Below are 15,868 nucleotides of genomic sequence, written 5' to 3'. Positions count from 1 at the left end.
CAATATCAGTGCCTCTCCACAAAGGGGGATCTGCTGGGCAATGAGACCCTCCATCAAGTCAGGGTAAATGTATGACTTACTTTCTTTGAGGTCAGAGTAGACTGTGCAAGGTCCAGTGAAAATCCTGAGCTGGCATAAAACAATATACAGACCCAGATTAGATGAGGTATTTGTTCATTTTCATGAGCTGGGACTCTGTCCCTGTCATCATGAGGTGGTGCTGGCATACAGCCACAGGTGCCACTGTTTCATCTCTGTCTTAATGTTTATCGATACTGTCACTTAAACAAATCCTTTTGATCTGTGTCTCAGGCAGTGCTGACAGCAAGTGCCTTCACAGAAATCTCCCATATTTCTCAAATTAGATTGCACAAAGCACATAACCTTTTCTGTCTGGGGGGCTGCCTCTGGTATCAGAAGATGGAATTGCTCTATAAGTGCACAGTTTTATTCTATAGATTATAAACAGTCACACTTCTCTTTGGTTATTTACATTTTTATATCCTAAATAAATACTGTGTGTAGCAAGAAGCTTTGGCACTACCTGGAGTGTTTCTAGCAGGTAGTGGAGGGAATTTGGATTGCAAAGTACTTATAAAGGAGTTACCGAATACATTAAATAGTAAAATTGAGCAGAAAGTTGGATGGAATTTTGCATTTTTTTTGCTTCCTGAAAAGTGTTTTTCTTAGAGAAGTAAGTAAATGCATTTAACAAAATAGATGTTAAAAGTTAGTTAGAGAAGTGTAACTTCCCAGCTTTTATCAAAAAGCAGCCAACAGCATCCCTTCCTGTCATTCTCTAGGTGATAGTGGTGGTTGGTATAGTCATTTGGATAGTATTAATTTCTTCTTCTGTTAATTTAAATAGAAGCTATAGCTAAGTGAGGGGAGAAGGTTGCTCCACTCCCAGACCATCTTTGCACAACACGAAACCCTGAGGGGCAGTCATGTAGTACCACAATCCAGTTGGTAGGTGTAGTTTTTAACCTGTGAATGAAGGCAGAACTGTGCTACTTAGAAATGGTAAGTGGTGTTTCCAAATGTGTTCCAAGGTTGTTATCTGTTCCGTTACCATTTCTCAAACTGGCTGCCATCAAGAACAGCATTTGGCTGTGGCATTGGTGGCCCCACTCTGAATTTCACCTACTCTCTCAGTGTTGCAGTTCTTCGTGGGGAACTTCCACAGACTTTCACAAACTATTCTGAGTTGGAAGGGACCCCCAAGGATCATCGAGTCCAACTCTTAAGTCAATGGCCCACACAGGGGATTGAACCCATGACCTTGGCATTATTACAACCAAGTTTTAACCAACTGAGCTGATCTCAGGGTCAACTGGGCTCTTTTGTTATTTTCTGTGGGAGGGTTTCATATCCTGTTTACAAAAACTACAAAAACTAATGATTTGAAAATAATATTCCACCTGACTTTTCAAGGATAAGAGCACTTGCTTTAAAAATTCTTTCTCCACAGTCCTGGAGCAACCTGAAGAGGGTATTGTGCAGGGATTCTGGAGGATATGAGTGGCCAATATCTCTGAAGCTCTTCCCCTCAAACCTGAGGGGTTTTCCAGTATGCCGTTTGTTGTTTCCCTCAGTGTGCAGCTGAAGAGCTCTCTGCTTAGTTGTGACTCTGACGCGGTGATTTTTCCTGCCCCAATCCAGTAACGAAGACGGTGTGCGCGGAGCAGTGCGATGGTCGGTGCTACGGGCCCTACGTCAGCGACTGCTGCCACCGGGAGTGCGCAGGAGGCTGCTCCGGACCTAAGGACACCGATTGCTTTGTATGTGTCACACTCCTCATTGCTTCAATCCCTGAAACACGTCATTGTGTTCTTGTTAATGTATGGCATGCACACTCCCAGGTTTAGACTGCAAGTTTTAGCATTTAATATTTTTTGTATTATATTAACATTGCTTATCTACTTAATATTACCCATTAACAGATTTATGAGATTTGTAAATACAGATTGGGAACCATTAATATGCTAATCTCTGTGATTTTTATCTTTGGCTTTTCCAAAATTAACTTTTAGAGGTGATAGGAAATTTTTAGACCTATTTGTCACTACCTTTGAGCCGTGCTTTTATTACTGCTCTGTGTGCTTTTCATATGAAAGTCAAGAATAGAATTTAGCTTCTCAGGGAAAGGTGTTACTGCCAGATTTAATTTAAATTCAGCTTTTTTGCCTGGCATACTTCTTCATGGAGAGGGAAGGAAAGGGGTTTCCAAAATGCTCTACCTCAATTACATGCTGCTATGTGTACTTCAGATGAAAAGGGAAAACGGGTAACTTTTTCCTTAAAGAAATAGGCCACCTGAACATACAGGCCTTTAGACAAATCTGTCTTGTTTGTAGTCCGTTATTTATAAGAGTATTAGCAGCTTCAAAACCCAACACTGGTTTCAAAAAATGTGCAGTTTGTCACCCTGGGTTGTGGAGACACGTTTTGCTACTGGTTTTGAGTGAGGCAAACCAAAGTCTAAAGAAGCTTAGAGCTAAAACATGAATAGAGAAGTGGATTTTCAAAGGTACCCACATGACTGAAGAGACAAATATCTACTTAATTGACTTCCAGGTAGGACTGGGAGGAGGGTATGGAAAATTTCAGGTATCTCAAAACTGGGCAAGTGATTCATAATGAACAGGCAAAAATGGATCTTTCTGTGGCTGGCCCTGAGACTTGCTCACTGTTCTGATATAATTTGATAGTGGTAGGTGTTGTATTTCAAAGCCACATTCTAAAAGTTGTTCTTTGGCTGCTGATGGAATGCAGTGATGGCCTGACTTAATTGCTAACTTAATTTGCTAAAGCTGTTTTCTATAGCTTTGCATGAGTAGATATTCAGCATATGTGGTAGTCTGGTCTTGCAGTTCTGTGTTGACTTTGGACTGGAGAGATGGGAAAATAACATTCTTTCCTGTGTACAATCTAAAGAGGTAAAGGGAAGTGAAAAAATGCAGTTATTGTTCCCATATGAATGTTGAGGAACATCCTGAAAGCTGATGTGTTGATGTGTGCCCATTTTCAAAGGTTAAGGACAAGTTATTGGCAGTGTAAGTTGTGTGGTACTGCAGCCTGAAACAAAATGATTAGACTCTGAATTGTGATGCTCAGGGAAATATGCATGCTGAAAATCAGCTAGCATGTTTGTTCTGATCCAGCAGAGAAACACCCAGGGCTTTGTTCTCATTCACCCTAGGCCCTGGAACAAGGTAAAAGAAATTCAGCAGGGGTCTGGCAATTTTCAGGACTAGTCATTACTTACTCAGACAGTGGGTGAAAAGTGGAACTCTTTAGGCTATAGACAACTGTTCTTAGCTTTCAGCTGAGACACAGAACCTTGGTTTTTTCCCTGTGTTATTTCCCTGTGCTTTTACTCCCAAATTAGTGATGTTTAGCAAAAAATGCTAGAAATTTGCATATATTATTGAAGCAATTACAAATGTGTACAAAGAGTATACAAGGGTAATGAATTAAAAGTTCCAAAACCTTCTAGGTGAATTTTTGCTGAGAATTTCCATCTCTCCAAACAGTACTGGTGTGCTTTATGCATTTTCTGAATGGTTATTACAGAATTGTCATGTACATGATAGAGTACCTTTTAAGTCAACATGTAAGAAATGGGATGAGGAAACAAACTAAATTAGTATATATTAATAAGCAAAAGTACAGTTTGTGAAGCATTACAAATCCTTTAGCATATTATGCAGCTTGCAACAGCATCCTGTTGTAAATACAGGTTTAATATACATTCATAAAATTCATCCATCCTCCTACATGTGCTGCCATACAATCATTTGCATATTCAGTTCTAAAAGCAAGACAGTGTCATCCTCTGACATAACTACAACCAAACATACTAAAGCAAACTTTTACAGAGGCTCTTACCATGGATTCAAATCATATTTAAAACATGAAATGCATAGGAGGGCCTCGTTGAGTGCCCAGTGGAACCAGAAGACTGACACAAGCTGTTGTTGAGTGGGCTTCCTGTTCAGTTCTGAGTAAAGTCATTGACTATTTATTTTTGTAAGAAAAAAAAATCTGTTTCTGTGAAAAACTGACAGGCTTTGTAATAGGCATCTTAAAGAACCACAAAAGACAGGATCAGCAGTTTGGCTTAGCCATGCTCCAGGACATCATGGATCTCCCCACTTGTCCCTTTCAGCAGCATATTTTGTCCTTAGGTACATTATTAGCCTCTCTCTCCTGAAATCTTCTCACATGACAAGTAACCTCCCTCAGTCCTGCAGGTCTTGGTCTGAATGGAGATAAGGACTGTTAATAAAAACAACAGAAGAGAGGAATCTTTTTCACTTTTCTCTCATTCCCAGCCCTGGAGGGGAGGGGACAGGCCACCTGTGTTCGTATAGTTGTTGACTCTTTAAAGATACAAACCCATCTGTATTTTTTAAGACCTGGAAAAGGACCAGAAGGATTCATTCCTAGACTAACACTTCTGAAGCAACCTGGAAGATAGGTTAGTGGGGAAGCATCCAGTAACAGTGGTTGCTGAAATCACTGGAAGGATACAAGCCAGGCTACAGCTTTCATATTCATATAAATTTGACATTCACACTATGCCTTGCAACAATTGCTCCAACAGTTTTTTTTAATCTGTGGTTAAAACAATAGACATGATATGTGGTGATAGGGAATGTCAGAATCAGTGGGGGTTTTCTATGACTAGTTATCAACCTTTTATGGTCAGTTATTTTCCCTGCATATCATTACTTTTGTTATCTACACACTTGCCCTTTCCTCTGTCAGCTGTTCATGGCAGAGCTTGAATGCTGAGTGCTACAAAGTCCATTTTCTGTTCTCAGTGTGCGAAGCAACTGACCTTGTTAAACTCACCACTTAGGGAAACAACCCCCTCCTGTGCTAGCTCAAAAGAAATTCTTATCCCTCTTGCTTTCTAATTGGGAATTTGAGTTTTCAGCTGGATGATGCACTCATGTTGTAAGAAATCTAAAGTTTGGAACTCTGAAAAAGTCATTAGCATTTGTTTAGAGTGACTGTGATAAATAGCTGCTCACTCTTGGCAGTTTTAGAATGTCCTGTCAAGTTGTCAGTTAGATTATTGCGAGTAGTAACAGTAGTTCCAAAACAAATTAGAGTGTTGTTTTGCTTTTGTAGGAAGTGTTGTAACAGTCAACCTTTCAAATTAAGGAGGCTCACTGAACCCACTTAACTTCAAAAGTCATGTATATGCCAAGATCCTAGCTAGAAATCTAAGTAGCAAAAATACAGGTTAGAAAACTATATATCACATTCCTCACTGTTGCAGTAAGTCTGAACAATCAAGACTGTCTTTTAAACCTAAAAAGCACAAAAGCAGCTATATAATTTAATTTAATATTTTTTGTCTCCCTTGTTTTGCAGGCTTGTATGAATTTCAATGATAGTGGTGCATGTGTCACGCAGTGTCCTCAGACTTTTGTATACAACCCCACCACCTTCCAGCTGGAGCATAATCACAATGCCAAGTATACCTATGGTGCTTTTTGTGTCAAAAAGTGCCCACGTAAGTGCTGTGTTACCTGCCTTCTCCTGTCGTGAGGGAAAGTTGGAGTTGAATTTAAGGAGCCTTAAAAATTTGTGAGAGAATGAAAGCTAAGTGCATGGCACCATCTCTCCAATCAGTCCACATGTGATTGCAGCCTGTAGTAACTCCATCATGTGTTCACTAAGGACAGTGACATTCTGGGTTGCTGATGATTCCCAAGTATCCTGTAGTGATTTTCCTAAGAAAGGGAACTCAAGTTTCTGTTTTCATGACCACTGGTTATTACATTCATGCTGTACATCACTGTTTTGAAAATTCAAAGTAAACTGTTAAAATACTTAGTGGAATCGTGAAAGGGTATAAATTTCTGTTTCAGAAAAATAACAGTCCTGCACCTGGCACCAAATGCTTTCATGATATTGCTGCCCTTTTCTTAACTTGAAATAATGATGGTTTGACAAAAGTTACCCTAAATATTTTCTGAGAAATTCTGTCCTAATCAGAAATAAACATGTGTGCTGGTTTAAAGGTGAACCAGCAGGGAAAATGAACTCACCACGAGAGAGATTATAAGTCAGAGGCTAAAATTTAATAATAGTATTACAATAAATACACTGACACAAAAGAGAAATTGCTTTCAACTCACAAAACCCCAGCAGTATAACCCAGTGTCCTGGGGCACAAAGCCAAGGGGGTTTGTTTGCCCTTGTGCTGAGACCCCTGTGGCTACCCCAAATCCAGACCAAAAGGAAATGAAAAACCTGTTGGTGCAGGCGAGGGCTGTGGTCTGGGCGAGAGCGGGGATCTCCTCCTGTCAAGGTCCTGCTGCTCCTCTGGATCCAACAAGAGGTCCCCAAGGTCTTACCCACCACTTATGTACCCTCAGGGAGCACCCAGTCTCTCCCCCTGGGCGGGGACTCACACAATGGGTGATTAACTCTGGGAGCCAGGGGGTATTGAACTGTTGATGGCCCATTGGCAGCTCCGCCCCCTCAGGCTGGGTGTGAAGGTGCCAATGACTCCCTGGGCAGCTGCTGCTAATGGTCCATTGTCCTTGGGGAATGAATAGAGGGGGTAGAATACACAGCTTTGATCACCCCCACACAGGGTTAGCTGGTCCCTCCTGCTGAACTAGGACAACATGTAATACTGACAACAATGTAGTCTTAAAAGTCTAGAGTAAACTTAGAGGGGAAGACGTAGTTAAAAAAAGAATAATCCCACGCATGTGAAAAACACAGGCTTGTGAGATACCAGCCAGATGATGACAAGTAACATTAAAAATTACAGGGTCATCACTTACACTGTGTTTGAATCTGCTGGTTTAGTTAGAAAGAAAAATAAAGGAGACAGTCTTCTTGTTCTCCTTTTTTTTCCTACCAAGGTTTACAGTTGTGTTGTGCATTAATTAATTGATAAATTACATGTGGGAAAGATGGGTGATCTATAATAAATAGAACCATAATTCAACTCAAACCAAAATTCAAATTCTGAATCTCTGTGGAGCAGTTCGGATTGACGGTAGACTGAGGCTGTGCCTGTCCAGGGCTTAGTTCTGCCTGTAACAGTGACGAGTTACTAGGAAGCAAGATTGAGATTTTGTGAACCTGGTAAGCCATAAGGTATCTAATTCTTTGCCTAAATGCTTCATTGAACTTTTCCCATTTCCCTTTTTTTTCCCTTTCTTAATGGTATTAAGCTCTCAATTAGGTAGAATCAGTCTATATCCCTTTTGATGGCTGTTTTACATGGCAAAACTTAAATACGTGTTGTTGTCTTGTGCACTGGTTTATGTTAGATGTATAGATGTATATTTTTGTGTGTCTATGAACAAGACAGGGCAGACCAGCTTGTTTGGTTTCTTTCCAATTACTGTAGCTTTTTTTTACTACAAATAATAATAAAGCCACACTGGGAGTTGGGGGGGTTGGTCAGGCCTGACCATTCTGTCATTCACCCATTTTCATAAGTCTCCAAAAACGTGTCTTTCCTTACTAGTACACTGAATGTTAAATGTTAGTGTCAATGGGAAAGTGCTGAGGCAACAATATGTATTGACAGAGTCCAAAATCATGTGTCCCAGCACTATTATTCACTTTCTGCCAATATATTCTCTTCATCTTCAGACAACTTTGTGGTCGATTCCAGCTCTTGTGTCCGTGCATGTCCGAGCTCCAAGATGGAGGTTGAAGAAAATGGTATTAAGATGTGCAAGCCCTGCACTGACATTTGTCCTAAAGGTAGGCAGCAGTTCAGTGTAAATTTTCTAGAATGCAGTCTATGCTGTAGCAGAGCAGCATGTTAATTTGGCATGAAATACCCTTTATGAGCTCATTGTAGACTATTAATAGCCTTTCATGAAATTTTATTAAGTTGTAATTGTGATGCAACCAAACCAATTACTTTGTATTAAATACAAATGAAGGGTTTTAGAGAAATCTGTTGGTTTTAGAGAAATCTGAAAGAATTCTTGATTCTGTTATTTTAATGACAAGTTTTTCTTGAGGGTGTTTTAGAACTGTCCTTTTATCATTCCAAAAGGACCATACAAAAAGCTCTGACTTTAATGTATGGCATGTCTCATACTTGTCAAAAGAACATTAGGTTTCCATCTATTTCCTCTGTTTGTTTAAATATGTCTCTATTTTCCCAGAATGTTCTACCTCCTTTCTAAGTGTCTAAAACACAGACTAGTGATTCTGCTGTTGAGAAGACTGAAATATGTAGGTTACTTTGCTGTCCCAGACTCCAGCAAGGAGACTTTCTGCTCCCTGCTTGCGGGTCTTCAGAGCAAAGCACCATCATTTTTCCCACATGGACCTATGCCACTTTTTAGTCCTAGTGGAAGCCATATCTGGCTTAATTGCAGTAAATAACTTTTTTTTTGCTGTCTTTTTTTTTGTTGGATTGATAGTTTTATGCATGAAAATACATATGCAGTATTCCTTACTACCTCAGAAGAAAAGCTAAGTTACCTGTTTAGAGTTGGATTTTGTGCAGTTGATACTTGCCTATAGATCCATGGTGAAATAACTTGTGTACCAGGGTGTTGTTCTGTGGCAGGTACTTCAGCATATTGTTTGTTTTAAATTGACACATGGTTTCTTGGGAATATGGGTTCAAGGTGCTGTTTTAACACCTCTCTGCTGAATGAAATGAAGATTCTCTCTATAAAGTCAACATATTCTGATTCAGTAATTGTTTTTCCGAGTTCTTTACATAAGCTCCTTGTTTTGGCAGCATGTGATGGCATTGGAACAGGGAGTTTAGTGTCAGCTCAGACAGTGGATTCCAGCAACATTGACAAGTTTATAAACTGTACCAAGATCAATGGCAACCTTATCTTCCTTGTTACTGGGATTCATGGGTAAGTTACCAGATACTAAGATGTTATGTCATGGTACCAGCTGAAACCAATTGCATTCACCTCGTAATGATGTCTGCAGGCTTCTTTTATGGAAGAGCAGATCCAGGGTAAATTAGTTTTCTACCTTCCATTATGAAGGAAACTGGAACTTTGATTCTTAAGATTCAACCTCTAGGAAAAGAAATTATTAATCAGATTGTTTGCACCAAAAAAAGAAATGACAGCTGTGAGTTTCGGTTACTTTATGAGATTCTCAATACTGACTGATTAGAGAACAGAAGGGAGAAAGTAAAGTTACCTTCCATGAATTTGCTTTAGATCTTGCATGACCAGCAGTCTAATGTGCAGAATATGTAGAGAGCACACCTCACTTAGCATAACTTGTCATAGATTGGGTGGCTGTCACTGCACATACATACAAAAAAGCAGCCCTCTTATCCATCAGTTTTGAAGTATGCATCCAAGTTTCAATTGCAGAGATGCACAGAACTCACTGGTATTTAAATCCATTATTTTGGTTTAAATGTGGCTGTATATTGAAGAAATCTTAGTAACAGTTGAAGGTGTGGAGATACAGAGCCAGTGTTTTAAAGTTTCCACAGTATGTCCTTCTGGAGGAGGATGCATCAGTCAGGTAACTGGTGCCTTGCTGTTCAATTTGGTGCACTGTGAGTTTGCCATTGTAGCAAAGGTGAATTCATGGGGCAAATGTTGCAGCAGTAAGGCATGCCCAAGGAAGACAAATGTTTGATGGTCAGGTGAGGTCCAATGCAATGCCACTTACTTGCGTTGTGTTCTTTCTGTCACTGAGAGAACACACCTACATTTGTATGTTCTTACTAATTCAAGCCTTCATGTTGTAATCAGCCATGGTGGATTACCTATGATGCTTTGAGGTATTTGTAGACCTACTAAATGAACAAAATTTTCAGAATGCACAAGTATGATTAAACCCTCTTGTCTTTTTGTTCTGATAAGTATGCAGGTATTTTGTGGTACATTAACAGTATAAAACATTGAATTGCTTTTACCAATGTATAAGTTTCAAGTTTTACCTTGCTTTTTAGGTTACTCTGAGCTTTCAGCATTGCTTGCAACTAGTTCATAGAATCATAGAATCAGTTGGGTTTGAAGAGACCTCCAAGATCATCAAGTCCAACCCTTAATCCAACACCACTTTGATTACCAGATCATGGCACTCAGTGCCATGTCCAGTCTCATCTTAAAAACCTCCAGGGTTCGAGAATCCACCACCTCTCTGGGCAGGCCATTTCAGTGCCTGACCACTCTCTCTGTAAAGAACTTCTTTCTGATATCCAACCTAAACTTCCCCGGGCAGAGCTGAAGCCCATGTCCTCTCGTCCTACTGTTGGTTGCCTGAGAGAAGAGACCAATCCCCACCTGGCTACAACATCCTTTCAGGTTGTTGTAGAGAGGGATAAGGTCTCCCCTGAGCCTCCTCTTCTCCAGGCTAAACAACCCCAGGTCCTTCAGCCTTTCCTCATAGGACTTGTGCTCAAGTCCCTTTACCAGCCTCATTGCTCTTGTCTGGACCCGCTCCAGTACCTCAATATCTTTCCTGAACTGAGGGGCCCAGAACTGAACACAACACTCAAGGTGTGGCCTCACCAACGCAGAGTACAGGGGAAGGATCACTTCTCTTGTCCTGCTGGCCACGCTATTTTTGATACAGGTCAGGATCCCATTGGTCTTCTTGGTCACCTGGGCACACTGTTGGCTCATGTTGAGCTTCCTGTCCCTCAGTCCCCCCAGGTCCCTCTGCCTGGCTGCTCTCCAGCCACTCTGTGCCCAGCCTGGAGCGCTGCAGGGCTTGGGGTGGCCAAAGTGCAGGACCTGGCACTTGGCCTTGTTAGACCTCATCCCATTGGAATCAGCCCATCTCTCCAGCCTATCAAGGTCCCTCTGCAGACCCTCCTTCCTTCCAGTAGGTCGACACTCCCTCCCAACTTGGTGTCATCTGCAAACTTGCTAATGATGGACTCAATCCCCACATCTAAATCATCAGTAGAGCTGTTAAACAAACCTGGGCCCAACACTGATCCCTGGGGGACACCACTGGTGACCGGCTGCCAGCTGGACACAGCCCCATTCACCAGCACTCTCTGGGCCAGCTCCTGACCCCAGCACAGAGTGCCCCTGTCCAAGCCATGGGCTACCAGCTTTTCCAGCAGTATCCTGTGGGAGACAGTGTCAAAGCCTTTGCTGAGGTCCAGATAGACACATCCACAGCCTTTCCCTTATCCACCAGGCGGGTCACCGGGTGGGTCACCTGATCATAAAAGCAGATCAGGTTGGTCAGACACGACCTGCCCCTCCTAAACCCCTGCTGGCTGGGTCTGAGCCCTTGTCCACCCTGCAGGTGCTGTGTGATTGCACTCAGGATGATCTGCTCCATAACCCTGCCAGGCACAGAGGTCAGGCTGACAGGCCTGGAGTTGCCAGGGTCAGCCTTGCAGCCCTTTTTGTGGATTGGGGTGACATTTGCCAACTTCCAATCATCTGGGACCTCCCCAGAGAGCCAGGACTGTTGGTAGATGATGGAGAGTGGCTTGTTAAGCTCTTCTGCAGCTCCCTCATCACCCTGGGATGGATCCCATCTGGTCCCATAGACTTGTGAAGATCCAAGTGTTTTAGTAAGTTACTAACTGTATCCTCCTGAATTGTCAAGTTTTGATCTCTTAAATACAGTTCCCAAGCCAACTCCATGTTTGCAGCTTTGTGGCGTAACAAAATGGAGTTAACGGAATGTCTCAGATTGAGGTGAAACAAAATTCTGGCATGGGTAGTGCCAGCAGAGTTTCCTTTAATTATAGATTCCAATATGTTTATATTATAACAAAGTGGCTGTCACTAGACTGCCTGGATCAAAGTTCCCTACTGGGTGAGGTGGAAAGAAATTACCCCTTTCCTTGACTGGATATAGTGATTGGTTGTAACACTTCACCCACAACTTTACTGCAACCCTTAGAAAGAAGCTGGCAGCCCCCTCACTTCAGTGGTTCTCAAAGGGCAAAAAACGTGAACTCTGAATCTGCAGCTGGTCTTCTCATCTCTTCATCAGGGAGTGCAGTGGAAAAGGCTGATGTAGCATAGGGAGGAAGAAGGGCTTTTGTTCAAGTGGTTTAAGGAAATGCTGCTTTGAACTTGCTGAAACCTTGGAGGAGGTAACACAGAAGTCAGTGCTCAGGCCATCACGTTCTGATCTGGCCAAAATGGCTGGCCAAGAGGCTGATGTAAATCTATTAAATCTCACAGGGCAGGAAGAAACTGAGTAAATGCAAGACAAACAACTAGAGACCATGAGCAGTTTTGTGTGAATTAATTCGGTGCAGGGTGAATTAATTAATTGCATGAAATGCAATTTTGAATATAAGAACTGCCTTTGTTGCAAAAGCTGTATTAGCTGCAAAGTTATGAGACAGGTCTCATGAAAAAGTCTGTCTAAATTAAAGAAATCAAACCCAGTCTTGAATAAAACTGTGCTTACCTGAAAAATACCTAAATTTGGACTATAAGAAGGCTAAAATACTTTGTTCTATTTTATAGAACAGAACATGTAATGTTGAAACTGTGTAGCACTTTGCCTCTCACGCTTCCTCAAGAAAACTCACTTCCACAAGTCTTAAGTATGAGGACACTGAGTTCTGCAACCCTAAATTGGTCTACAGCATAAATTACAGTTACATGGAGAGAGGAAGACAAGAGGATTTGAGAATTCATGTTACAGTAGCTTTATTTCTGGAACAACTTCCTGTTTAAAATTACTGTTACATTTTGCAAATCAATAATATAAAAGGAAAATTTTAAAAACTGCAGTACCTACACAATTGGTTTATTATATAAATGGACAATATAGAACAACAACAATCTTACCTATTTCCTCTCCAGCTTTTACTTAGTTTCTGTTACAAATTTGTTTCCTCAGAGTTAACTGCAGCTTTTAGAAGGATGAATTTTTAGTGTTTCAAACTATAGGGACTTAAAGTCTGGTCCTCCAGGGAACTGAAAGACTTATTTTAGTGGCAGAGAATAATTTCAGTAAAAGATGCTGAGTGGGGTTTTTTTCTTTTTTTTTTTTTTTTAGAAACTGTGGTATTACAATTGATCCCATCCCAGTTTTTGATCATGTGGTTCTGTAGTCTGTCTATCCCTTTTCTGAGAACTAGAATTTGTGAATTTGTAATAATTTGTATAAAAACTATGTATGAAACTAAGAATTGGTTTATACACATTTATTTATAATATTATATATAAATTTTATAATTATGAATTGGCTTTCCTAGTGTCCAGAAGTGAAGTAGGATGAAGGCAGATGTAAATTTTGTGGAGTCAGTAGTATTTACTCTTCTATGGCAATGCCTGTGGGTAAAGTGATCTTCGTTAAGATACAGATGTCCTGCCTGAGTCAGAGACAGAATACACATTGGCTAAAAAATGGGTAGAACCTGTATAGGTTGGATGCAGCCTTCTCTCCACTGTTTTCTTCTGAATTGGGTGCTAAAAACTCAAACTGCCTTCTGCTTGTGTTGCTGCCTGTGACAGGGTGGGATATACCAAGGAGAGTTGTCATTTTAAGGATGGACAGTCCCTACTCCAGCAAGCAAGTGCTGCCTCCTCCTTCCCCCCACCTTGCAGCAGAAACAGAGCCCTCAGTGCTCACCAGCTTCTTATCTTCCCTTTCATTGTCCATTTCCAGTTTCACAAGGAGCTGGAACTCTCATTCTTGCAGCTGTAAAACTCAGCTGTGCCTGATCTGCTGAGAAATCCGGGCTCTGCTCATAGCACAGCAGAAGATTGGCTGCGTTATTTTAGAGGTTTATGAGTCAGTAAAACATATCAAAATTTGGCTGTTTGAGAGCTTTAAGTGTATGTCTGCATCTGTAAAACTATTTTATCTTAGAATTTGGAGGTCAAATTCAGCAACCTCATGTTTATTATAGACAAGGGGTTTCCTTTTTTGATGGTAATGCATTTTGAAAGCAAAGATGCTGTATTTCTGTTAGGTAGTCAAAACTTGTTATTCAGTTTTCTGAGAGGCCTAAATTGTTAAAATTAAGTGTATTTGATGCTTCTGTGGTCCACTGGGCTTTATGCTGAGGTTCAAGAATTCATTTTGTTGCTGCTAGCCTGTAGTCACCTCCAGGATGGTTAGAAGTGACCCCATCAGTCTGTCACCATATAGATTTGTGAGGCCTCTCTCCAAAGACCCCCTAGTTGATTTACCTGCATGTTTCAGTTTCAGAAATTATGTGTCCTGGAAAGCAGGAGGAGGAGAGGGGAACTGCATGCTCCAAATTTACTGTGGATGTTTCCTACTTGGGAAAACCATAAAAATACCAAAACATGGCATTAAAGATCTTTTTTTTAAAAGATTTTTGTTTGGTTTAAGCTTCTTTAAAATTAACGGGGGAAAGTTTTGTTCACTAAATGATGTCACTCTCAAAATCTTTTTATGCTGTAGCATATCTCATTTTGAGATTTTAGGTTTGGGGGGCTTATATAATTTCTCCTCTGACAAACTTGTATGGCAGGGATCTGTACTTTTTGAAGTTCCCTGTTCAACACCTGCTAAAAAATGTACCCTTTACATGCCACGTATCAGGAACTGCTGGCATGCTCTTCCCTTTGTTTTCCTTATACCTTGTCACTTGTCTCAGGAGCAGTTTTGTTAGTCCTGGTAGTAAAGTGTTGCAGCTGTACCATTTCCAGTAGTATTCCTAGAAAAAACATTGAAAATTCATCTTTCTTTTAGGGAGGTCACCCATGGGTGTTTCAAATTCCTTCATTTTCCATAGCATAAGTATTTGCTAAAATATTAATCATGCTCAGCACCATTATTTTTCTTCAAGATGACTTGGGAGAGGTTAGACACAGGTCTGCAAAAACAACAGGCTGAAGAAATCTAACTCATATGCTTCCTAAAAGCAAAATGTTGAGCACCTTAATGCTGCTTCTCTACGTGGTATGGCTTTGAGAACTAATCTTTTATTGCTTAGAGCGTGACATTATGTGTTTTTAATCTTTCAGAGACCCATATCACACAATTGCTGCAATCAATCCAGAGAAGTTAAATATCTTCCAAACAGTGAGAGAGATAACAGGTAACACACCTCTGATTTCCTATAATCTGAACTTCTCATTTTGCATTTATAGTTGTCATTTCTTGGGTTTTATGAAGAACACAGGATATTTTTTGCTTAAAGCTCATCACGCTGTAATTTTTATTAAAGTTTAATACAGAAGAACTTCAGTATAGTTGATACTCACAAGTGTGTTGTCTTTTGCTCATGAACACAAGATATCCATTATATTTAGGGTACCAAGACCTTACTAGCATGTGGATAAGGAACCTTGGTCCCATCTAGCAATGTAGGACATGTGTTGCAAGGGAGGGGCACCTAGTGAGAAAAATGGTGCTGAAATGTAGAAAACAATTGTCTTCACTTGAAAATATTTGAAATATGCCTTGAAAAAAACAGACAAGCTTTTACAGCTACTTCCTTTGGTCTAAGAGAAGATGCTGCTGCAAATTATCTTCTGTAATTTAAAGACAGATGTATACTGTGTGGAGTGGTAGTGCCTCTCATTTTTGGTGACTTTTCAGTAGAGTCAGAGAACTATACCTTAGTGCTTTTGTTTTCTTGCATCTTGCTTCTTGTTTCATTTGGGATACAGGGAGGAAGATACTACAGCTCTGAGTTCTTATTTGATTGCTGAGTATGTATAGATAGGGAAATGCAAAAAAATAATTCTTTTCATGCACAACCCCCAGCCTTTCAGCACTACAGCTTGATTGTAGCTGGGTAGAGCTCAACAAGTGTTAGGCACTTGAAACAGGTCCTCTCTCACATGCTTCACCTCTGAGGTTGTGTTTCTCAGCAAACCAGTGGGATTAAAACTGAAAGCAGACTCTTCATCTCTCCCTAATTAATGCTGATGCTGTGAGAGAACCCAAAACCAGGACTTCC

General features: G+C 40.7%; 1 protein-coding gene across 2 annotated transcripts in view; it reads left to right on the top strand.

Annotated features, from left to right (window-relative positions):
- Positions 1-15,868, top strand: part of ERBB4 (erb-b2 receptor tyrosine kinase 4) — a 657,056-nt gene that overhangs the window by 464,962 nt on the left and 176,226 nt on the right. For both annotated transcript variants that reach the window (XM_071561781.1, XM_071561783.1), the window contains exons 6-10: positions 1,663-1,781; positions 5,389-5,530; positions 7,639-7,752; positions 8,753-8,879; positions 14,928-15,001. In XM_071561781.1, coding sequence (XP_071417882.1) covers positions 1,663-1,781; positions 5,389-5,530; positions 7,639-7,752; positions 8,753-8,879; positions 14,928-15,001 — 576 coding nt within the window. The remainder of the gene's footprint in view (positions 1-1,662; positions 1,782-5,388; positions 5,531-7,638; positions 7,753-8,752; positions 8,880-14,927; positions 15,002-15,868) is intronic.

The sequence above is a fragment of the Pithys albifrons genome, chromosome 8, assembly GCF_047495875.1.
Source record: "Pithys albifrons albifrons isolate INPA30051 chromosome 8, PitAlb_v1, whole genome shotgun sequence".
In the NCBI taxonomy this organism is placed as follows: domain Eukaryota; kingdom Metazoa; phylum Chordata; class Aves; order Passeriformes; family Thamnophilidae; genus Pithys; species Pithys albifrons.
Note: the sequence above shows the minus strand (reverse complement) of the source record. Positions and strands in the feature narration are given on the sequence as shown.